The sequence below is a fragment of the Drosophila ananassae genome, chromosome 3R (assembly GCF_017639315.1).
Source record: "Drosophila ananassae strain 14024-0371.13 chromosome 3R, ASM1763931v2, whole genome shotgun sequence".
Lineage (NCBI taxonomy): Eukaryota > Metazoa > Arthropoda > Insecta > Diptera > Drosophilidae > Drosophila > Drosophila ananassae.
The window spans coordinates 21,521,466-21,544,455 of NC_057930.1; the positions used below are offsets into that span (position 1 = coordinate 21,521,466).

At 41.7% G+C, this 22,990-nt stretch overlaps 5 protein-coding genes across 6 annotated transcripts; 4 read left to right on the plus strand and 1 right to left on the minus strand.

Annotated features, from left to right (window-relative positions):
• Positions 1-1,238: 1,238 nt before the first annotated feature.
• On the minus strand, positions 1,239-5,978 carry LOC6498163 (importin subunit beta). Of its 2 annotated transcripts, none has more exons than XM_014906506.3 (6): positions 5,735-5,978; positions 5,362-5,530; positions 4,668-4,909; positions 2,653-4,608; positions 2,127-2,596; positions 1,239-1,998 (listed from the first exon to the last, which is right to left on the minus strand). In XM_014906506.3, exons 2-5 carry the CDS (start codon positions 5,417-5,419, stop codon positions 2,198-2,200), a joined length of 2,655 nt encoding a protein of 884 aa, XP_014761992.1. In that variant the 5' UTR covers positions 5,420-5,530; positions 5,735-5,978; the 3' UTR covers positions 1,239-1,998; positions 2,127-2,197. The 2 variants fall into 2 exon arrangements, with proteins under 2 accessions (XP_014761992.1, XP_001962216.1); XM_001962180.4 differs by lacking the exon at positions 5,735-5,978 and adding an exon at positions 5,640-5,724.
• A 234-nt stretch (positions 5,979-6,212) lies between these two features.
• LOC6497373 (transmembrane 9 superfamily member 2) lies at positions 6,213-10,241 on the plus strand. Its single transcript, XM_001962179.4, has 4 exons — positions 6,213-6,645; positions 7,628-8,805; positions 8,865-9,024; positions 9,084-10,241. Exons 1-4 carry the CDS (start codon positions 6,496-6,498, stop codon positions 9,585-9,587), a joined length of 1,992 nt encoding a protein of 663 aa, XP_001962215.1. The 5' UTR covers positions 6,213-6,495; the 3' UTR covers positions 9,588-10,241.
• Positions 10,242-10,364: 123 nt separating this feature from the next.
• LOC6497374 (carcinine transporter) lies at positions 10,365-13,251 on the plus strand. The gene is made up of 7 exons (XM_001962178.4): positions 10,365-10,534; positions 10,591-10,815; positions 11,040-11,222; positions 11,361-11,619; positions 11,675-12,266; positions 12,319-12,717; positions 12,779-13,251. Exons 1-7 carry the CDS (start codon positions 10,427-10,429, stop codon positions 13,050-13,052), a joined length of 2,040 nt encoding a protein of 679 aa, XP_001962214.1. The 5' UTR covers positions 10,365-10,426; the 3' UTR covers positions 13,053-13,251.
• Positions 13,252-13,772: 521 nt separating this feature from the next.
• Positions 13,773-15,426, plus strand: LOC6497375. Its single transcript, XM_001962177.3, has 3 exons — positions 13,773-14,444; positions 14,502-15,202; positions 15,264-15,426. The coding sequence occupies exons 1-3, from the start codon at positions 13,859-13,861 to the stop codon at positions 15,321-15,323; spliced, it is 1,347 nt and encodes a 448-aa protein (XP_001962213.1). The 5' UTR covers positions 13,773-13,858; the 3' UTR covers positions 15,324-15,426.
• Positions 15,427-17,262: 1,836 nt separating this feature from the next.
• On the plus strand, positions 17,263-17,962 carry LOC6502427 (C-type lectin 37Db). The gene is made up of 2 exons (XM_001962176.4): positions 17,263-17,415; positions 17,485-17,962. Exons 1-2 carry the CDS (start codon positions 17,407-17,409, stop codon positions 17,890-17,892), a joined length of 417 nt encoding a protein of 138 aa, XP_001962212.2. The 5' UTR covers positions 17,263-17,406; the 3' UTR covers positions 17,893-17,962.
• Positions 17,963-22,990: the final 5,028 nt, after the last annotated feature.

Consider the following 22,990-nt stretch of genomic DNA (forward strand, 5'->3'; position numbering starts at 1 on the left):
TTCTCTTAGTTGCCATTTCAAAATATTAGTTTTTCTTTTCAAAATTTTGATATGTTATGCAATTTAAAAAACAATTCTATTTCAGTTTCCATGTGGACGGCTGTACGATATTTCTTTTATTTAAAAAGAAAATAAAAGAATCATTACCAATTTCCGAACTTATCCGATTTTGAAATGACAACCATTTGAGATTGGAGAGAATTCGTTAGGAAAAGTTCAAAAAATATATTTTCAAACTTTTCGAAATGAATTCTTTACAAAAATGTGCGCTTAAGTATCTAAAGTAACCATAGTTCACTTCATACTAGTCTCACACAGATATACTTAGTACTTAGTGTAATGAAATGTTTTTGAAAAGATTTTAAACGGTTAGTTTTGACTTTCTCCTCTATCCCTCCTCTGTAGTCGCGTCTTTTCGTAAGTAATATGTTCTATGAAAGTGATGGGGGGGTATGAGTTTTGGGGGTCAAAAGTATCGTCCTTCAAGCTGTCATGTAAATTGTCTTTAAGCGCCCTCTATACTTCTATATGTAAATAATAGTATGTAAAGTATGTTTTTGTTTTTGTTTTATGTATACCCTGGTCCGTTGCAGTTTTTTCTTTTCTTTTTTTATTTATCTAATATATATATATATTAATTATAAGTGTGTCGTTCGTGTGTGCGGCAGGTAGTTGCTTGGTTGTTGTTGTTTTTTGCTGTCATTTTTTTACTCGTTGAATTTAATTTTTAAAAAAATATATATATTTTAAATTAAATAAAATGAGAGGCAAATAAAGCGTCATTGGTTGGAATTAATGAGAGCACACTTAAGTGGTTTACACACAAAACATAAAAAATAATTTCATTCATTTGTGTTTTGTATTTTTTTTTGGGGCTTGGGGGGCAGCTGTTTAAAGAATTAAAAAAGAATTTGTTTAAGTGTATTTTGCTCTAGGTGGTGATGGTCTTTGAAACAGCCACGCCCCCCGAACGCCGCCTTTGTACGTCCCTAAGTCGTTTCGTAATTCGTTTTTTTTAGTTCCTAGTTTGGTTTCTCAGTCGTCTTTGAGTGTTTTTGTTTTTAACATTTAGTTTTTCGTTAAGTTTCGTTTGTATATTCAAATCCGTTTAAAATCTTTTTGATTTGTTTTCTTGTTTTTGTTTTATATTTTAGCTTAAATTTTAGACCATTCTTTCGCTTAATTCATAATATCACACAACACACGCCAGCACACGCGCGCCAAAAGTAAATTCATCATCCAGTTTCATACATTTATTGAGGGGGTTCTCCATCACAATCACAATCCACTTATAGCTTATCTCAATCATGCACACATTCTCTAAAAATAGTATTTTTTTGGGTGTAGTTAGTAAATAGTCGGACAGCCAGGCACTCAGACTAAGCACTCTCTCTCAGTCATAAGGACATTCATATTCATATTCATCACATTTTTCATCACACATTACATTCCATTCATCATATTTTTTTTTTTGTTTTTTCTTTTTTTGAAGGGATTAAGGATTAAGGATAATATAATGTGGTTTCTGTAACTGTGCTACAAGTTAATGTTTCCAAGGAGTTTTGTAATGCATAGTGTTGTGTTTTTTTTTTACTTTTTGAATCAATTTTTAACCGATTTTTACACTTAATTTTAGGTTGACATCATTTTGAATAACAACTTCTTCGATTACTATATATTTTTTTGATAATTCCTAAAATCGGGGGGGACTCCATTCAACGCAATTAATAATGTATTAGCCCCGACAGAGGCAGTCGGGGGGGGTTTCGATTTCGATTGGCTACTAAATTGGTTTAAATCTCACACGAAGTTTAACAGAAGCTTATTTTTAAAAATTATAAATCTTAAAAAAGAGGTTCAGTTTTGAGCTTAAAATAGGGGGGGTTTTTATAAACAATGTGTTCTTAAAATATACACGTTGCACAGCAACAATAGATCGGACAAACAAACTTAGCAGATAGTATCTTTTTTTTTTTAAATCAGATAATTCGGACTGAACTGAAAGAATAGAGAAGAACAGATTTTTAGTTAGTGATTCGGGTTAAAAAATGAAAAAAGTATAATGTGTAATCTGTGCCCTTGTAGCACAGATGTGTGTGGGTGTGGAAGGTATACCAACTACTCACCAGTTTGGCTGCATAACACACAATCTTGAGGGTCGGGTTTTTGAGGGAAACATTAACCTCTAGCAGTTGAATTACTGCGTAATGACCTGGGTGTTGATCTTCTTGATCTCCTTGGCCGCCCAGGTGCACAGCATCTTGGTGCGTTGTCCCTTCGATCGCTTGCCCTCCGCCAGGAACTGGTTGATCACCACATCGTCCAGCAGCGGATACAGAGCCGGTCCGAAGGATGTGCACAAATCTCCGATGAAACCGGCGGCACTGGCCATCATCGAGTCGGAGACATCGCCCTCCTGAGCGACACGCTTAATGAAACCGATAATGTGCATCAAATGGGGTTCCATGTGCATGACGTCGGGGTGGGCGGTCTGGTCCACGCCCTTGAGGCCCTGAATGATGCCAGTGTAGGCCTCCAGGACACTTTCGCGCAGCTCGCTGATGTACTCGTTCATGTCGTAGTTGTTGGCATCCGGCTGGGGGATAAGGAATTAGTGAAAAAATTAAAACTACTAATGGATAAGTGACCTACCTGAAGGTTCGAGGCACCGCAGAGCATGTCCAGCACCACATTGAGGTACTTGACAAAGTGGGAGCCGATACTGAGGGCGATATCTCCGAAGGCGGACAAGATCTGCGGCTTAACGCTGGGATGGAGGGACGGCTCCGACAAGTTGAGCATCATTACGGACATGATTTCATCGCAATAGGGCACCATCAGATCCTTGAGAGCCCGGAAGATGTCACCGGTAAGCCCGACGGAAGCGCAGCACACTTGGTACTCCTCGTGATTCTTCAGACCCATAATGAGGAAGTCCTTGAAAGCTGGCATGTACTTGGCAAACTGAACGCCCAACAGCTCCACTAGAGTGGAGACTGCCATGAAGGCATCCTCCTGCACACCACCCGACTTGCCGGCACTCGAGTTGAACATGGTCAGGAGAGCGGTCATAATGGCGTCGGAGATCTGGGGAGCGTCCTGTTCGCGCACCTTACGCAGGACACTCTGGAGAGTGGCGCAGAGCAGGGACTGCAGATCGTTGAACTGATGCCGGTCGCTGTGGTTGCTGATGTGCGTCTCCATCTGCATCACCTGGTTCAATCGCTCCAGGATGACGATAGTGGTGCGCTGCACAATCAAATAGCAATCCAGTGGCGAGTTCTTGATCATATCCATGAGTGCCTCGTAAGCGGCACCTCTCAAGTTGGCCTGGGCGCCGTCCGATCGATCTGTGGTCTCCAGCAGCTGGGTGATGATGAACTCAAAGTACGGGGACAGGGCGTAGGTCTCAGGGGTCTCGCCCTCGGTGACCACAGCTGCCTCGTAGGCGGCGTCCGACAGTCCAATGAAGGCCCAGCATACGTTGGCCGAGACACGCGGCTCCGACTTCAGGCTCTTCACGAAGCACTCGAGCAGGGTCTGCAGATATGTCTTGTTGATGGCCGCCTCGGGTATAATGTCGCAGATACGTCCAAAGGTCCAGGCGGTGGTGTCCCTGACAATCACACTGGAATCGTACATCAATCTGATGAGCGTGGGCATTGCCTGCTCCACGAGCGGCTTTAGAGTGTTGGTCTCCAGGCCGTTCAGAATGGATCCGAAGGTCATGACGGCGGCATCACGGAAGCGCCAGTTGTGCGACTCAATGTTCTCCTTGATGAAGGGCAGGACATGCGGCACAATCTCATCCTCGCAACAGGTGGCCAGCACCATCAGACAGACCGAAGCGGCCTTGGATGGACTCCAAGTGTCCTCGTCGTCGCATTCGTCCTGTTTGGTCAGTTTCTCGACGAGCACCGGAGCCAGGAACTGTAAGGCGCCGCGGGCATAGTGTTTGGACACTCGTTGTGGTGCTCGGCCCTGGTCAGTGGCCTCCTGGCTCTCAATGGCCAAGTCGATCTCCTCGTCACAGACGTTGGACCAGAACTCGATGCCCTGCAAGGCGATAGCATCGTTCTCCGACTTCATGGCGGCCAGAGTGATGGGGAACAGGGCCTGGGCCATGTATGGCTCCATGAACTGATAATACAAGCTCATAATCTTCACCAGACATTGGAGTGCCGCCACACAGATCTGTGTATCCTGGCACTGAGTCGCCTCGCACACCACCTCCATGATGAAGTTACGCTCCATGTCCTTCTCGAAGTTGGATTTCGTGAACTCCAAGGAGTTCAACAGAGCAGTGGTGGCTGCCAAGCGGACGTGGTTGCTCGGCTCCAATTTCCTCATGCCATGGATGATGGCGGTCAGCACTTCGTTGGACTGATTCTCCAGTACGCCGAACCGTATGTCCTGGCAGATGTAGCCGATTGCCTCCAGGGCTGCTTCGCGGTGCATTTCACTCGATCCCTCGCTCACCACCTTGCTGACCAAAGTCTGGATGAGGGGTGTCCACCGGTTCATAGGCAACTCAATGACAGCCACATAGGCGACGCACTGGGCGGCACACGAGGGTCGGGTGTTCTCTGTGCCCAAGGCCACCAGGATCTACAAAAAGAGCAAATGTTTTAGAGGCAATACGCTGTGATGATCTTATGATAACTCACATTGTTCTTGATCAGTTCGCGGATCTCGGTGGGGAACTGATTCCAGCGGTCCTGGTACTGTTGGCTGACTTTCTCGTCCTTGCTGGTCAGGTGGTTCTTCAGCTGGAGGCCGGCTGCCATTCGGGCCACGGCGCTGTTTGATGTATTAACTAGGATCTCGGATAGGGCCTTGAGGAACTCGGGCAGGTTGCCGTTGGCCGCCTGCTCCAGAAAGTTCTTAGCCGCCAGTAGTTCATTTTTATCTAAAATTTTAATTAAAAAAAATTAATTATTTCTAAAGCTATTATATACAAAATATTAGGGGGTTCCCCACCATCCCATGGAATTAAGTTCTATTCTATTCCATTACTTGGATTAGTAATCCCTATGGAGTTTGAGGTTAGGTAGGGTTCTTAACCGAATTCTTAAAATCCTTAATTGTAGGAGCGCGTTTATATGTTCCTATACATATGTACATACATATCTATATATGTATGTATGTATATAAGTTATGTACATATGTGTGTGTGCCCCTAGCAACCAAACATATGCGAGCGACTATTGCAACCCTGCGCAACATACAAACATACAACGGGCGTCCCTCCCGCCACAACGAACCAAAACGAAAAAAAAAAAGCAGATGCCCCTGGCTGGGGTATGATATAAAAAAATATATATATGTATGTACGTGGTATATATGATTATTGCAACTCACCTGGCGACACCGTCTTCTCCAAAATGGCAATCAGTTGCATCGCTATATCGGAAGTCATTTTTGCGCTCTTTTTTTTTTTTTTTTTCTTACTTTACTTTACTTTCTATTTCGTCGGTATGCCTATGAGTGTGTTGGAATTTTGCGTAATTGCAAGACGATTTCTGAGCAGCTGCAGAGGCACAAGAAACAAAAGAAATTATTAATCCATTAGTGTACAAGATCGATGATTTTTTATTATATTTTTTTCGGGAGTTGGGGGAGGTGGTTGCTTGCAACACCTTGAACGTCACGAAATTGATTTTTTCGCCTTCACAGCCACACACACACACTCGTCGGATGCCTGAAATTGAAATTGAAAACGAATCAAACTCACTTTTTTGTTGTTGCTGCCTTCTTTAGCCAAAAAAAAGCGCGGGATACCAAGCGGTTGCTTTTTGGGGATTTTTTTAATGTTTAAATCTCACAGATTCGTTGCGACAACGCTGGCAATATATCTTTTTTGGTGGCTGCCTTTCAGTGAGTTTAATGAGGAACAGGCCGGTTCTATGGATTTTATTTCTCCTCACACATGGAAAGCTTGCGGCACGGTGGCAACACTATGCGCTTCACTGAGAAATGACAGTTGGATTTGAATTTCCTTCACAGCAATCAAGTTTTCGTAATAGGTTCTACAAGGCACTTTGTTAAAGATTCTTTTTTTTTTTTAGATAAAAAGTCTTTTTATATAATTTAAATTTCGCAGGTAAATCGTTGAATATTTCGTGCCTTGGTTTGAAACTATGTTTTTATCAACAAACAAGTTGGCAGTTATCCTTAGAGGTGGAACTATCGATAACTTTATTGTTAATCAAAAACTATCGTTACTTTGACAGCTCTAGCTCGTACTAGGTGCTGACGTTCGGCCAAATAATAAGAAACGTAGTAAAAAACACTTAAAAAACGGAATTTTCCGACATATAAACTGCTAAAGCGGGTTTCCCGGGCACCGCTATTGGGAAGCTGTGTGGAGGACTGCAGGAGAGTGCCGTCGTAAAGGCCACGTTGCCAATCATTTCACACAAAAAGGGCGAAGCTGAGTAGTAGCCCAACCTGCTATTGCTGCTGGTGACTGATTTTTTTCGAACCAAATTCAAGATGATCCTGGTCTCCGGCTCCATCAGGAGCATAATACCACTACTGGGACTCATTCTGCTACAGATTCTGACTCCGGCTCTGGCATTTTATCTGCCCGGCTTGGCACCGGTTAACTTCTGTAAGAAAACCGACGTCTCAACCACATGCAAGGTATATTCTACATGTATACGTACGTACGTACGTACGGGTGGGTGGGTGTTAGTATTGTGTTTCTGTGTGTGTGCGTTCGTCTACAACTAAAACAAAAACAATTAGCAAAAGCAGTGGAACTACAATTAGTTATAGCGTATGTTCTATTCTCTAATGGCAGTCAGAAAGCGGAAGAGCTCTGATAAGGCCCTGCGGTCGTCAAGTTCTTCTGATATGCTGGTTCTCCACATCTCCTCCCGGTTTTCAACAGAGTCTGCTACTGCTACGGCTGCTGCTGACGTCGACCAAGTTGGACACACGATGCTGAAGTTCTTCTAAAATTTAAACGAGGCTTGTTAGCTCAGGTGGCAGTCTGAATGCAGGTTAATGTCTGCAGAAAACGAAAGATTAAATTAACAGAAAAAAGAGGTCTTGGAGTGTGTTGGGAATATAAGAAAATATTGGTTACTTAACTTAAGATCATAGATCATAAGATATAACATAAGTTTTAATAATATACTTGCTATAGTTGGCTAGTTAATATCATTAAAATTTATCTTAATTGTAGTAAGCCTTTATCTTCAAATAGAGCAAGACCTTGACTGTATTTATAGTTATATGGGGGCTTCCCGATTTCTTAGAAGTTTGGTGGAATAAAAGAACCTGAATAGGTTCTAAATAGAGTTTTTTTTAATTATTTATTAAAGTAGAACTCAGTATGTTTATAATTTCTTCCATTTCAAGTCATGTTTACAAGGCATTTTAGGTTGAAGTTCGATAAACAAATAAAATGATAAAATCCTTGGTAGTTATTAGTTACCAACCGGCTAAATCAGTTAACTAAAAAGCCCATACAATGGCTTATTTTCTAAAAAAAATGTTTGTCAATAAATCAAGGCAACTATCCACTCTTATGAGGGAACTACGAAACCCAGATAAGATTAAAGTTATACTTGGAATTTATATAATTACTTATATATCTTTTATTGATAATCTCTTCCAGTCTGATGTAATCTTATACGTTAACCGATTGAACACCGAGGAGTCCGTCATTCCCTACGAATATCATCACTTTGATTTCTGTTTGGGCAAGGAGGAGAACTCGCCGGTGGAGAATCTGGGACAGGTGGTCTTCGGCGAACGTATACGGCCCGGGCCATACAAGATTCAGTTCTTGGAGAACCAGCAATGCAGTGAGGCCTGCACTAAGGTGTACAAGGGCGGCGATCCCATCAGCCATCGCAAGATGATGGTCTTGAAAAAGGGCATCAGCTTGAACTATCAGCATCACTGGATTGTGGACAACATGCCAGTGACTTGGTGTTATCCCTTGGAGAATGGAAAGCAATACTGCGGCACTGGCTTCCCCATGGGCTGTTTGGTTCGGCCCGATGGCGAGGGCTGTCCCATTAACTCGATCTACAATCAGCCATTGCACTACTATCCCTTCAACCATGTAGATCTGGAGATCACATATCACAGCGGACAACTGGAGGAATGGGGCATTGGCTTTGGCAACAGTGGTCGCATCATTTCCGTCAAGGTTACTCCCAAATCCATAAAGCACACCGATCCTAAGAATCTCAATTGTTTGAGTACTGAACCGCTGGCCATCAGCGAGACTGCCTTGAAGGACGGAGAACAGCTGAACATTATCTACACCTACAGTGTGAAGTTCATCAAGAATGATTCTATTAAGTGGTCCTCCCGTTGGGATTACATTCTAGAGTCCATGCCCCACACGAACATCCAATGGTTCTCGATTCTCAACTCTCTGGTGATCGTTCTCTTCTTGAGCGGCATGGTGGCCATGATTATGCTGCGCACTCTGCACAAGGACATCGCTAGGTACAATCAGATGGACAGCGGCGAAGATGCCCAGGAGGAGTTCGGCTGGAAGCTGGTCCATGGTGATGTGTTTAGGCCACCGCGTAAGGGCATGCTGCTGTCCGTTTTTCTGGGATCTGGTGTGCAGGTCCTGGTGATGTCGATGATTACATTGGCGTTCGCCTGTCTGGGTTTCTTGTCGCCCGCCAATCGTGGCGCTTTGATGACCTGCTCCATGGTTCTGTTCGTTTCCCTGGGCACCCCGGCTGGCTATGTCTCGGCGCGTATCTACAAGAGTTTCGGCGGCCTCAAGTGGAAGAGCAATGTGATCCTTACCTCCATCGTATGCCCGGGGTGAGTCACTTGATAGCCAGGACATGACTTTATTTTATTTGTAATTTTGTATATTATAGAGTGGTATTCTCGCTATTCTTTGTGATGAACTTGGTCTTGTGGGGCGAGAATAGCTCGGGAGCTGTCCCCTTCAGCACTTTGGTCGCCTTGTTGGCCTTGTGGTTCGGCGTTTCGGTGCCTTTGACCTTTGTGGGTGCCTACTTTGGATTCCGCAAGCGAGTGAGTTTCTAAATCACCAGATTAATGACTGAACTTGACATTTAATATCTGTTTTTCAGGCCCTGGAGCACCCGGTGCGCACCAACCAGATTCCTCGCCAGATTCCCGACCAATCGATCTATACCCAACCCATTCCCGGAATTGTGATGGGCGGAGTTCTGCCCTTCGGCTGCATCTTCATTCAGCTGTTCTTCATTCTTAGCTCTCTGTGGTCGAATCAAATGTACTACATGTTCGGCTTCCTGTTCCTGGTCTTTCTCATTTTGGTCATCACGTGCTCGGAGACAACGATCCTGTTGTGCTATTTCCATTTGTGTGCCGAGGACTATCATTGGTGGTGGCGCTCCTTCCTGACGTCCGGCTTTACAGCTGTCTATCTGTTCATCTACTGTTGTCACTACTTTGTGACAAAGCTCTCGATCAAGGATAGCGCCTCGACGTTCCTGTATTTCGGTTACACGGCCATCATGGTATTCCTCTTCTTTCTGCTAACCGGCACCATTGGCTTCTTTGCGTGCTTCTGGTTCATACGCAAGATCTACAGCGTGGTGAAAGTGGATTAAGTGGATTGATAGAAATGCCAACAGAGATGATGGAATGGAGTCCGTGCAAAATTGTATTTTTGTATGTGTAGCCACAAATTTACACTTAAGCCTAATGTGTGTGTGATTTCTGCGCTGTGCGCCCGGCAGTGTCAGTTTTCTGTTTATTATAATTACGATTGTACGATGTACGATATGTACAATAACATATATACATATATTTGTATCAGGCATAAAAAAAAACCGAAAAACCGTGGAGTAACGAAGCGCGCAATAATCTTTAAGCAGTAAGCAGGGCCCGACGAATTGGAGTTTCAAATTAATTGAAGCATCTTTTGTATAGTTCACAGTTTTTTTTGTTTGTTAATCTTTAGGCGTAAAGTTTAGCAATTGTCCATTTCCCGCTTTAGCAACGATTCCAAAACAAAAACATACAAAAAAAAAAAAACACAATGTCCAGATAGGAAAGTACTGACCCGCAAACCGATGTACTTTAAAACACCGTTCTCTACTTGTAATATCAAAGCCTAACAACTGTAATTAGTGGCTCGTCTTAGCCGTAATTCGAGCAGGATTTAATTCACGTGTAATATTTTAAATACTTTAGTTTAAACTATTTAAATCTAACTTGCGACTAAAGAATAAACGAAAATATAAATTATAAAGAAACCAAAACGCCCTCTGGTGCTGAACAGTTTTTCTCGATTGTTTGTTGGAATTTTTAAACTTTTAGTCCAACCCTTGCCTTAAAAGTGACAGTTCAGCTTGGGTCTTTTTGTGGCTTCTTGACAAGGGCTGGCCCGACCAGCGCCAGTGCGAATAAACGCTTCCAGTCCAGAGCTTGGCTATCCGGCGCATCCATGTCGGATATTGAGGACAGCGATGTGGATGAATACGATGAGCTGTCGGAGCTGCGACAAAAACAGCAACAATTCCAACAGGCTCCCGACTCTCAGACCTCAGTCGATGTAAGTACATCTACTATATAGTGGTATCTTAATATTCTAAGCTTTTGAGTTCATAGGAAGCCTTCGATCTGGATGACCTGCTGCCCACAATTGGCGAATTTGGAAAATACCAAAAACTATTGGTGTTTGGAATATGCCTGCCCGCTTGCATTCCATGCGGATTTTGTGCTTTTAATCAGCTCTTTATGGCTGATACTCCGGATGACTATTGGTGTCGGATACCGGAGCTGTTGGATCTGCCGCTGGAGCAGCGAAAATCCCTGGCCATACCCAAGGAACTGGTGAGTGTGGCAGCCATACGAGTGCTAAGGTTATCAAGTCGGACCATTGATTGTGCGTTTGGCGGGGTGGAATGTCAATACGAGGGTGGTTCGATGAGTAATCGAGAGGTCAAATGACGAAATAGCCAGCTTGAGGAAATCGAAATGGTTAATTGATTTCATATTGATTTTTAAGAGCCTCTATTATACATAAAAATGATATTTTAAAGACCTTATTTTTTCAGGAAAACGATGAACTGGTTTACAGCAAGTGTCTTACCTACGGAGTTAATTGGACCCAACTACTGGAGTCCGGGGAAGTGGATGATCTGACCATGATGGAAGCTAATAGCAGTTGGCCTTTGGTCAAGTGCAGCCAGGGATGGGAATACAACACTAGCAATGTGTGGTCCTCCATAGTGATTGATGTGCGCAGAACCAGAAGATATTCCTCCAAAATCATTCATACTTCATGTAGGAGAAGCTTGTAACATTTCCCCCCGAGGCATACCGATAGCCAGGATATATCTAGCTATGAGATCACTGAACCCTATCCCATTTTACAGTTCGATTTAGTTTGCGATCAGGATATATATCCCACTATTGGTTTGGCGGCCTTGAATACTGGCGGACCTGTTGGGGTCTATCTTTTTGGATTACTGAACGATCGGGCTGGGAGGAGGCTGTCCTATTTCACCTGCCTGGCCACCTTGCTGGCAGGAAGCTTGATGACATCCCTGAGCAAGGATTTCTGGACCTGGGCCGGAAGTCGGGTCATTGTGGGTCTCACCATTCCAGCTGTCTATCAGATACCTTTTATCATCTGTGAGTATTACTTTCAGATACTTTTGGAACATACATGAAATGGTTTATTTTTTAGCTCTCGAACTGGTTGGAGAAAACTATCGTTCCTTTGTGACCGTGATGACCTGCACCTTCTACACTTCTGGCATCATGTTGCTCTCAGTGGTCACTTACTTGGAAAGGGATTGGGTGCGCCTCTCGTACATCACTTCCCTGCCCTTTTATGCCTATTTCCTGTACATGTTCGTAATGCCGGAGTCCCCGAGGTGGCTGCTGATGCGCGGACGCCTCGAGGAGGCACTCAAGATTTTGGAGCGGATGGCCACGGTTAATGGACGACAGTTTCCGGAGGCGGTGCATCTCAAGCTGGAGGCTCAAATCCGAAGGGATAAGCTCAAGAAGCAGAAGAAAAAAGTGGCCAATGTGGGTCTAATGGATCTCTGCCGGACTCCCAACATGCGATTGAAGACTATACTGATTACGCTGAGTTGGTTTGCCAATGAGACGGTCTATCTGGGACTAAGTTACTATGGACCTTCGCTGGGAACGAATCAGTATGTGAGCTTCTTTCTGTCCGCCGTAGTGGAGCTACCAAGTTACCTGTGCTGCTGGTACTTCATGGACACCTGGGGAAGGCGATGGCCCTTGAGTTTGTCCATGATCTTGGGGTGATTATTGAAATTCATACACATGGTTCATCAAATAATATTTAAATTCCAGGGGCGTGGCTTGTGTCATTACCGTCATGTTACCAGATGACGCCGTGGATGAGACCCTGGTTCTATATCTCATCTCCAAAGCCCTCCTGTCCGCTTCGTTCCTGATTATTTATCCCTTTGCCGGAGAACTGTATCCCACTCAGGTGCGTGGCATTGGAATTGGAGCTTCCAGTTATATTGGAGGACTGGGCCTCATCGTCATACCATTTGTGACCTATCTGGGCAAGGAGAACCTGAAACTACCATTGGTTATTATGGGATTTGTGTCAATGCTGGGCGGGATGACGGGACTACGATTGCCGGAGACACTGCATCATCGTCTGCCGCAAACCATCGAGGAGGGCGAAGAGTTTGGCAAGAACTGGCAGTTTAAGGATTGCTGTAGTTGTGCCAAGAAACCGTGAGTTTAAGGATATTTTTTACAATCATCATATTTAATAGAGTCCAATGCTCCTTCCCAGGGATGTAATGTCGCAACCGCCTTCCTATGAAAACCTAGACGTCCTGGCTGGCTCATCCAATACTGCCTCCGAGGTGGAACTCGAGCTGAGGGACAGTCGAAGGGTCAGGGATCCAGCTCCACGGATCGATGAGCGCACACCACTGGACACTTCGTCCGGTAGTGGTGTTCGACCCATTCATCGTCCGTCCATGAAGAGATTAGTGCGCCAGATGAGCATCATGGATACCCAGAGGACTCATGATGGCACCATGCAGTTGACCCACTGGATTTGAACAGAAACTTTATAAAAAAATAATTATCCTTTATGATAATCATGCACTATTTTAAATTATTTTTTTTCTTCTTTTTAAATAACTAAGTTCTGTCCTAGTTAATTACTCTTAAATGCACAATGTAAGCAATTACAATTAAATGTGTATAAAAAATATAAACGAATAAACAACCTTAACAAAAAACTATTAAAAGGAAGTGTAAACAAAATTAGTCTTATTAATTAGTCTTATTAGAAAACTTGTCCTTAATTTTGTTCCTTTTGTTTTAATTGTAGGGCATTTGAAATAATCATTATTTTAAAGTTGTTTACTTCAACTTGAACAATGAAATGTTTTAAATTAAAACATAAAAAAGGTAAACAAAAACCGAAACTTAATTCTCTCCCAAACATATCCGGTAAAAATAAATAAATAAATAATTAATAAATTATGGGAGCATATAGCATTTGGCGAGTTCTCAAACGCTTCCATTTATTTATGCATTTATTCAGGCAATTATGCAATTAATTGTCAAACAAAAGGAAAAACTTGTTTATAATAGAGGAATAATAGAGGAATGCGAGAAATTGCCCGCAGCTGTCGGTCGGAAACTTCTGGCGGTCAGTGTCAGTCATAGGGAAGTGCCGGGACGACCCATGGGAATAATATTAAAGGGTATTATGTTTAATATTAAGGGTATCTTAGGCCCAAAACATTTAATAGAATTTATAAGAAAATATATTCTCCCCACCGATCGATATAACCTCCGATCAGCTGTCAAAAATGTAAGAATTGAAATTCACAGTACAAGTACACCCAGTTGAAGGATGCCCAAACCCAAATCCCATCTGAAATCAGCGCCCCCGAAGCGGGCTCCTACCCGTCCGACACAGTTAGCACCATCCCCACCGATTCCGATGCCGATACCATGCAGAACGAAACTGATGGACATGCCGGAGGATATTATCCTACGGCTCTACGACTTTCTGCCCGCCCTCTCCGATAAGGTGCGTCTAGCCTGTACGGCATCCAAATTTCGTGGCGCCTTCGAGAGCTGGTCCCGCACCCAGCGACACAGCCTGGACGTGGAGCATTTGGAACCGATGCGTCTGCCGGAACTCATTTGTTTCTTTAAGGTTACTGGTCCCTACATTCGCATTCTCCACGTGGACTGTGCCGCCTTCCAAAAGGAATCCCTCCTGGTGGAATTCATTTCGGAGTTTTGTCCGAATCTCGAGGAGATCTTCTATACAAATGTCACCGATGAGTTCCATTATCGCACCATTATGTCCAGGATGACGCGTCTGAAGAAGGTCTGCATCGATTGCATGGACGCCGAGGATGTCCTTAACTTTGATCTGCAGGCTAACCAGAATCTGGAACATTTTGAATTAGTTAACGGTTGCTATACAGGTGAGATTATATTTTAGTTTTGAAATTAAATAAAATTAAATTTAAATACCTTTTCAGGAAAACATCTATGCGGCTTTCCCAAACTTCAAACACTGGTCCTTCGAGATTGTCTTTTGTGGAATTCGGGGGAGTTTGGAATACCTCTGAAGTCGTTGAAGGTTCTGGACCTGGACGATTGCTGCTTTGAAGTGATGAACCAAAGCCTATACAAGAAGATAGCCGAGTGCTGTTTGGAACTGGAGGAACTCTCCTTTTCCGGCTGCGATACCAATTTCGAGGTCATAGCCGCTCTGCCGAAACTTCAGAAATGTACCCTGAAAACTTGGATGACCTCAAACGAACTGAACATCGGATTCTTAACCGTTTTGGCCGAGAACAAGGGCAACAAGCTGACCCACTTGCATTTATCTGGACAGTTTCAGATCTCCAATGAGCACGCCCGGTGCCTGGGCCAGTTGAGTTCACTCAAGGATCTGCGCTGGAGCAACAACGATGTCCTCGAGGATGATCACTTCAAGTTCTTCAACGATCTCAGCCAGCTGGAACAGTTCGGCTTGACATGGTGTGGCCGGGTAATGGACATTGGAATGATGCGTCTCATCCGAAAGTGTCTCGAACTGAAGGTAATTGAATTGAGGGACTGCGACGAGATCACCAATGAGTTCGTCATCAATGCCATTGGATATTGTTCCAAGGGTGCCGGCCGGAATTTGGTGATCAATGTCAAGGGTACCAGGATCAGAGAGTCTATGCTGCAGGTGAAGTCAGATTTCTGTTTAATATTTTGGTTAAAATCTAATATATTTCATGTCTTTCCAGCACCCTGATTATCTTTCTCCCATGAACCACGTAAAGCTAAACATTCTTCCAGATTTTTGAGTTTTTTCTTGAAGGAATAATTTATTTAAGAAATTTATGGGGTTTTTGTACCATACTTGATTTAGATTTAAAAAATTAAAGGCATATTTATTTGACAATGGTATTATTTCATAGAATACTAACCAAAAACCATTCCTGGAGCACTTTGTGTGGGAGCGTTTTGAATGAGATTCCTTGCCATAATTGGAACACCACCGGGTGCCCTTGGATTGGCCTGATATTTGCACAATTCCCAAGACAATGGGATCCTCACCGCCACACTGACTCATTTGTAGACTTTAGCCTGGCCATAAGGAAGTGGCCAGATAGATCCCAACTGCGGAGGTGATCAATATTTATGATCATGCTCACAATGCTCCATTAGTGTTGTGCGATAATTGCCGACAAGCGTGTGTGTTCCGTTGCACTTGGGGCCTTTTGGGTTTCTAATAAGAAATAAAATAGTAATGGAAGCAGGCCGGCCAACAAACAAAAAAATATAGAAAAAAAATCAAACAATACGATATTCGATACAGTTCGAAATCAGCTATTCAATTCGATTCGAGCGATCGCTGGCAATAAATTTCTCATTCAATTGTTGGAAGTGAACTTTGTTGCTTTGGCCGATGATGTCTGATGTCTGTGTTAGCAGCAGTAACAGCAGGAAGCTGCCAGAGTGGAGTGGACCAGACCAGATCAGAGACCAGTTGGTTACACTTAGAACATGGATATTTCTATTATTTAATAAATAAATAAATACAAAAGGTTCAATACTTTCAGACACCTCTTTTCATAAATCGCAGTTAGAGAAGCATACCTTTGTTTAATAACATTTCAACTAATTGAATTATTTTATTTTGAAGTGCATCTCACAGATCAGACTCACCTGTGGCCAGTCCATTGGTTAGTCATCCAAGTTATTCCCCCGTCCTGATCCCTCCGCTTCTGAGCATTTTTTTTATGTTTCAGACTGACCTCGAGTGGCTCCTTAAATGGCTGTCGGCTGCAATCGCTTTGACTCTAAAATCAGGGGGTTATTGGTACGAGTACCCCCCTGGCAAATACCTTGACATGTTCAGGTGTCTGCCGTGTTCGACTAACTGACTAATTAGTGTACTTTAACTGGACCAGCTTCATGACATTTGCCTGAAAACCAAAACAAAACAATAAAACATCTTTAAAAAGGAGATTGCATGTATAAAGTATATTAGGCTGGGAATAGGAATTTTTAAAATCCTCCCCCTTAATTTTTTTTTAAAGATATATATATATATAGATATTTTTTTAAAATAGATATACTCAAAGCGTGGCCAATCACGCCTGTGAATTATTTAAAAATCTCTGCCGGCCGGGCTGTCTTATTTCATAAGAGAGACAAGCCTTAAAATTGTTACCCTGATGCCATAGAAATTCGTGTTGTCGTTGTCGTTCATTGTTGTTGTTATTAATGTTTTTGTTTTTGTTGTTGTTACTATTGTTGGTGGCCTTACGATTATGGGAAATGGCTTTTGCTATCGCTTAGCACACCTTTCAATAGATGAACTTTTGCTGTCGCCTAACGCCTGGGAAGAACCCCAAAAAGTGGGCGGCAATCTCTATAGGTTGAGGCGGAAGTTTGAAAGCCAAATCAGACAAAAAAATTATATCAATTATAAAATTAACATATATATTTTAATCTTTAAAGTACTCTCTTAAATCTGGAGAAATATTTGGCCAAAAATATAATCTTATCTTACCAATTAATATTATGTTTTGGAAGCACTTTCTCAATGTTCGGCGAAAAGAAATGCAATTTTAGGATGTGATTCATAAAGGCCATTCATTAATTTTCTTGTTTTAATGTTTCAGAAAGATAGCCTTTATAATTTTCTTTATTTTTGGCCTTATCGGTAGACTGACAATGCATTGAACTCTTTCCTATAAAAGGCTGAAACTTAAGATTTTTGGTATCAATCATGGCCAGGCAGCTGACTTTCATTTGCACGCTTTTGGCTCTAATTGTTGGCCTAAAGGCCTCATCAACCTGTCCCTCTTTATTCACTGAAGTGGGTCAAAAGTGCTACTACGTGGGTATGGGTATGGGGTATGGGAAAGGGTATGGGGTATGGGAAAGGTAAGTGATTTAAAAAGTCTCATGGATAGAATTCATGGAATATATATTATTTAAAATTATTATTTTAAGGTAAATTGGCATGCAGCCTCTAGCAAATGTGGTGCACTCGGAGGAGAATTGATGGTCCTGGATGACTATGAGGATTATCTTAAGACAACTATGTTCCTCAAGAGTCAGGGACTACTAGCCAGTGAAGATTGGAAAAATTCATTGTGGGCCGGCATTCATCGTCTGGGAAATGGAGTAGACTTTCGGAAATCTAAAAATGGTGAAGATCCCTTCCTGCCCTGGGTGCCAGGTGAACCGAATAACGGTAATCCTGAGGAAGCATGTGTGGCATTTGGAAACTATCTTAAGACCAATGGCTATATAGATTTCCAATGCACATCCGAGAACCCCTATGTGTGTCAACATCCAAAAATAAGAGAGAATTATTTGTGCATTAAACGAGAATATTTTGTAGAGACCATATTCTAAAGAAAGTAATAAGCTTTTAAACTAAATTTATTATTTTATAGTACTAAATAAAATGTTAAAAAAAAAACATCTTAATTCCAATGTAATGCTGGAAAAACAATTATTTCTATCGATCAGTAATACATTTTTATGAGACACCCACCAGAAACTGCAGTGAACGACCCACTTTGTTTTGTTTTCGCAAATTATTTTGTGGCACGCCACATGCTGCAATAATAATAACAACACTGTGGCAACAACTACTGAGACTTGCCAACATTAATTTAATATTAAAATTACAATATTTTCGTTTCTCTTTTTATTTTTGTTGGACTTGGGCAGATCCAAAATGCATTCATTTGATTCTTCGGAGATGTTTTCATGCACGATTTTTGGGGGAGACTTGGTGATTTTATGTTGCATGGTTATTGCTGCCTTAGATGATGATGATCATTCATCATAATGATGATGATGCAAAAGTTAATTTTGCAAAAGCACACTCCTTGTTCTACGATTTCTTGGCTGATGAACTTTTTGGTGAAAACGTTGGCTGGAAGCGAATGATTGGCACATTAGCAACAAGTTGTTAGTACATCTTACTTAAGCCGTTTAATTAATTCCGTGAGTTTTGATTGGATTAGGAGAAAAAAAAGAACATTAAAGAATAAAATGCAGACAATAAAATCAAGAGGGGTTAGCTTATAGCTTAAGTTACAACGACTTTGAAAGTGCTCTATAAATTTTTAGAGAAAAAGGTTCTAATGAAATATGTTTATTATTATTTCCATTTATAAACCATCAATTTTAATCTTTAATAAATAATTAATAAATAATACAAAATTATAAACTCTATTTAAAAAGCTATAAGCCAAGTTACACGAAGTGAGCTTCCCAGCTTCGAGCATCTTTGGGCCAACATCTTTGGCCAATTGGCTGTCGAAGACGTGCCTAGGCTAGTCAAGGTGCTTCGTCTTGGCCAGGCTCCGATCTCCCCAGTTCATACATATATAGTATAGTACATATATAGCACACATACAATATTGAAATAGAAGTAGAAGCTACCTTCAATTTGACAAAAGCCGCTGGCAGACAACGCGATTGCATGTCTTTTGCCTTTCAATTGCTGGCCAAGTTCTCCGTCCTGTAAGCCACTATCAATTGATACAAATCTATGCAATTTTAGAATATAGAGACATAAAACATGGTCCATTGGGGGCCCAGCTATTGCCACACTGAATGTCAATAAATAATACAGTGGAGCCTCTTAAATACAGTTACAGTAAACAGTATACATACATACAGACAGAACATATCGGTTGCGAGACAGGTCGAGGTCGCCTTGAAAGTCCGTTTGGAGTGCCGCAGGTGAGAAAATGGCCAAAAGATGCCACATTGTTGCCTCTAAACATGCAACTAGTTGCCAATTGTACACTGAAATAAAAGATTATAAAATAATAGAGAGTCTATAAACTTATATGAAAGCTTAAGGTTGTGTAATAATTTTTATTAAATTATTGGGGTTACCTAGTTTATGGCTTATAATTGGTAAACTAAAAAGCTTACCTAACCAATTAGTTGAATAACAAAATTTAATTAAAATCATTATCCAAACTTTCTAAAAACTCTCAATTATTTAAGATTTTTTTGTCAGTGCTGTAAGTGGAATCTTCTGCCATGTTGGGAAGCCAGCAATTGGAGCTGCCTGTGGTTCTGTCTAGAACATCGTGTGCTCTTTATCACTGACAGATTGTACTGGCCATTTAATTTATGGCGATTCTCACATGCAGCAGGTCTGGGCCCCCAAAGCCCCTCCACTACCACTTCTTATTGAAGATTGTTAGATCTTACGGTGGTAGACTCTATGTTAGACGGTATGGACTGTTAAAAAAAATAAAAAATAGCTGTGGGGCATTCGAGTTATTCAATCCATTGGCTTGGGCAACCTTTAGAACATCATCCATCTGCATAAATCAATTGTTGATTGCGATTTACAAATGAGGCGGATTTCAGATCTCTTGGATTGGAGTGCCAACTACTAGTACTTCCCTAATGCCAATCCATTTAATTCGTTTCAATGTCAAGTGCTGCCCGGTGGAGGACCTTTAGCTGTCTCATTAATCAGTTTCCAGTGACACGGATGTAAGGTAATACCCATTCTTATATATAATACTTATATTTTAATATTAAAGGACTATCTTTAAGCATTTTTTTTAGGATTTTAATATATGCCTTTGTTATTTTCAGCTCTTGCCTGTCCAACTTCCCATGCAATTTATGTCACGCTGCATTTTTATGGTCACTGCAGACTATTTTTACCATCAGACCCCACCAGCCTAGTCAGAAAAAGGACGAAAAAAAAGGATTTAGGATTAGGGTAGAGAAGCGGCGAAGGCACGGGGGATGTAAGCCACCACGGCACGTGTAGTTATCCTCTGGCTATTTTTGTGCACTTCCGTTGCAATGGAGCGGAAACCGAAACTATGACATCATGAACAGGAGCTCCGGAAAAGGCGGTTCAAAATAGACCATACATACCACCCACCCGGCCGGCCAGGAGTGACGTCAGACGAGAGCAGGACAACTAGTGTCGCAACAACGACGTCATCAATAAGTGCTGTGATAAATACTCCAAAAGTGCGAAAGAGAAGCTTGCAACTGAGCAGCCGGCCGGCTATTTCTCTGCCTACTCACCTGGCTCACCTGTATCCTATCCCCCCCCTGGGATCCATCAGTTCATTCATTCATTCATGCCCGCCATCTGCTGTCTCGCTCGAATCCATTGCGCATGTCCACGCTCCACCGAAACTGATGACGTCTTTGTTTTGTGGCAATCGATTATAGCCGGACTGAGCGGTGCACACTTATTTCCCATATGACGTCACTAAATGCGTGCCATTATCCGGCAGCCGTGTGCGTCGGACTATAAATAATTCAAGGCAATTATCGGTGGGAAATTGCTTATCGACAAAGTTAATTGATGGTCCTGAAAATGTATCTGAAACTGAAACAGGAGCCAAACCGCATCCGTGGGCTAATGAGATTCCGTGGTAACGAGATCCTTCTCATAAAGGTGTTTTCTTTGTTTTTCTTTCATTTTGTGGGTGGCTGGAAATGTTTTTCTTTCAAAGGAGCTTTTAAGGGGATTTTAAGGAAATTTTAAAGAGCCTAATTATTGGGGCTTTGAGAAATTTAAATTAAATTTTAGCTTAAAAACATAGGCTCTAGGGATGTACTTAATAAAGCTTAATGATATAATTTATTTCCCTTCAAAGTTACCCTCAAAGTTTCTAAGTATTTTGACATTATAACCTTAAATACCATCCCCCTAAAATAATAAATTAATTAAGCACCAAACTTCATATGACGTAATAACATTAGAAACGCCATCAAAGCCCAAATCACAGTGATCATCCATAATTCACAATCAAACTGCTTAGGTAAAGTAATTACAGTCCAGTTCGGTTGGAAAACTAATCATTACTAGTGGCGTGGTTAATCCCGAGCACATATGTACTATATACCATCCTCGATTACCCATCCCCGATTCTACTATTGATTTTACACGCATTATCCACTTATACCTATTTTTCTGGGCCGGTGTCTATAATTTTTGGGCTTGTCCTCTGAGGTCAAAGACATACAGCCAACAAAATGCCGGTAAAGTCATTGTATCTATATGGTATTGTATCGCTTGCGTGCTACTGGGTCTCTGACGACATCATATTGTAGAGGATATATCATTTTTTTGTGTATGTGTCACCCAAAAGGGGGCTGGAGCTGCGTCAGTTAATTCAATTCTATTGATAACATGGCCAGGTAGAGATATCAGAGTAACATATTTAATGGGATGCACTATGAAATGAGTATAGAATAATAGTTAAAAGGGAAAAATATAAAATAACCATGAATTATAGTAATAATATTAAAATTGTTAATAATATAAATAAAAAAAATTTTTTTTATTTTTTTTAGTGCACAGACAGATAACAAAAAACGAAAAAACAACAAAAAGGACGAACCGACATACAAAAAGTGTTGCCTACTTAGGGGCGTGCGTGACCAAAATGCGAAGCCGGCCACACCGTCGGGGATTTGCGAACAGAGATAGGAGTGGGTGCTGTTTTGTTGGCCATGGCAAGTGGTAGACGTGACGCGGTCAAGACGCAACGGAAGCAGATCATAAAATCAATGCCGCACTTCCGTTCAGTTCAGTGCTTTGCTTTTCCACGGCTTTTCCAGCTCATGCCTTTGCTTTAACTGGCATGGCATCGCATGGCTATTGCGTGTCGATTGTTGCGTAGGGAATTCAATTCCATGGCAGCCAAAGAGTACCAGATAAGGGGGTGGGTAGATTGGCTGGTTGGTATTCTCAAGGTCGTTGTTGTCAGGATTAATGGGATAAGTTGTGCACTTGAGCGGCGGAACAAGAAATAGATGGAAGGACTTAAAGTTTAAAGAGGTTTTAAATCTAAAAAATAAACATAATCAAATTGGGAAAATATTATAGAAGAATTGAGTTATAAAAACTTTAACTTATTAAATCATATTTCATCATAAATTGCCTACCACCCCCTCTGGGACTCCCACAATATTTTATATTTAACCGTGAGTCCGTAAATCATCTCCCTAACCATCGATTTAACCCACTTGTAACCACAAATGTGCATTGCCTCATTCCCAAACTGCTGCTTTTTCGTTCAGTGAGGGAGTAACTCATGCCAACTGGGCGTATACTTGATGATATTATGACATGTTCCCCCTCCACCCCCAAACCGAATGTTATTTAGCCACAAAATAGCACAAAATTGCAATGGAAAAAAGGAATCCATCCACCTATATATTTATGTAAAGTTACAAATATTAATAGCCAAACGAAGTCAGAAATGGAGCCCCAAAAAAAAAACAAAAAAAAATAATGACAATAATTCGCCAACAAAATGCACCTGCAGGCTAAGCAGTCAGCGAAGTTTTAAGTTTCGTTTTCTTTTTGGTTGAATTTTGTGTTTTTAGCCTTTTTTTGTTTCTTGGCTAGAGGAAGTCACTATTTTTGGGCAAGGCTGGGTAGACTGTCTGCCAGGAGGCGCATCGAAAGTGAGGTCTTTAAATATAAAAAAAGGGT

Coding starts and splice junctions, on each gene's coding strand:
- LOC6497373 (XM_001962179.4), top strand. CDS start 6,496: ATGATCCTGGTCTCCGGCTCCATCAGGAGCATAATACCACTACTGGGA. Junction 6,646..7,627: donor ACGTCTCAACCACATGCAAG/GTATATTCTACA, acceptor AATCTCTTCCAG/TCTGATGTAATCTTATACGT. Junction 9,025..9,083: donor ACTTTGGATTCCGCAAGCGA/GTGAGTTTCTAA, acceptor TCTGTTTTTCAG/GCCCTGGAGCACCCGGTGCG.
- LOC6498163 (XM_014906506.3), bottom strand. CDS start 5,419: ATGACTTCCGATATAGCGATGCAACTGATTGCCATTTTGGAGAAGACG. Junction 4,910..5,361: donor GGAGAAGACGGTGTCGCCAG/GTGAGTTGCAAT, acceptor TTAAAATTTTAG/ATAAAAATGAACTACTGGCG. Junction 4,609..4,667: donor GCGAACTGATCAAGAACAAT/GTGAGTTATCAT, acceptor CTCTTTTTGTAG/ATCCTGGTGGCCTTGGGCAC.
- LOC6497374 (XM_001962178.4), top strand. CDS start 10,427: ATGTCGGATATTGAGGACAGCGATGTGGATGAATACGATGAGCTGTCG. Junction 11,620..11,674: donor TCAGATACCTTTTATCATCT/GTGAGTATTACT, acceptor TTTATTTTTTAG/CTCTCGAACTGGTTGGAGAA. Junction 12,718..12,778: donor TGTAGTTGTGCCAAGAAACC/GTGAGTTTAAGG, acceptor GCTCCTTCCCAG/GGATGTAATGTCGCAACCGC.
- LOC6497375 (XM_001962177.3), top strand. CDS start 13,859: ATGCCCAAACCCAAATCCCATCTGAAATCAGCGCCCCCGAAGCGGGCT. Junction 14,445..14,501: donor AGTTAACGGTTGCTATACAG/GTGAGATTATAT, acceptor ATACCTTTTCAG/GAAAACATCTATGCGGCTTT. Junction 15,203..15,263: donor TCAGAGAGTCTATGCTGCAG/GTGAAGTCAGAT, acceptor ATGTCTTTCCAG/CACCCTGATTATCTTTCTCC.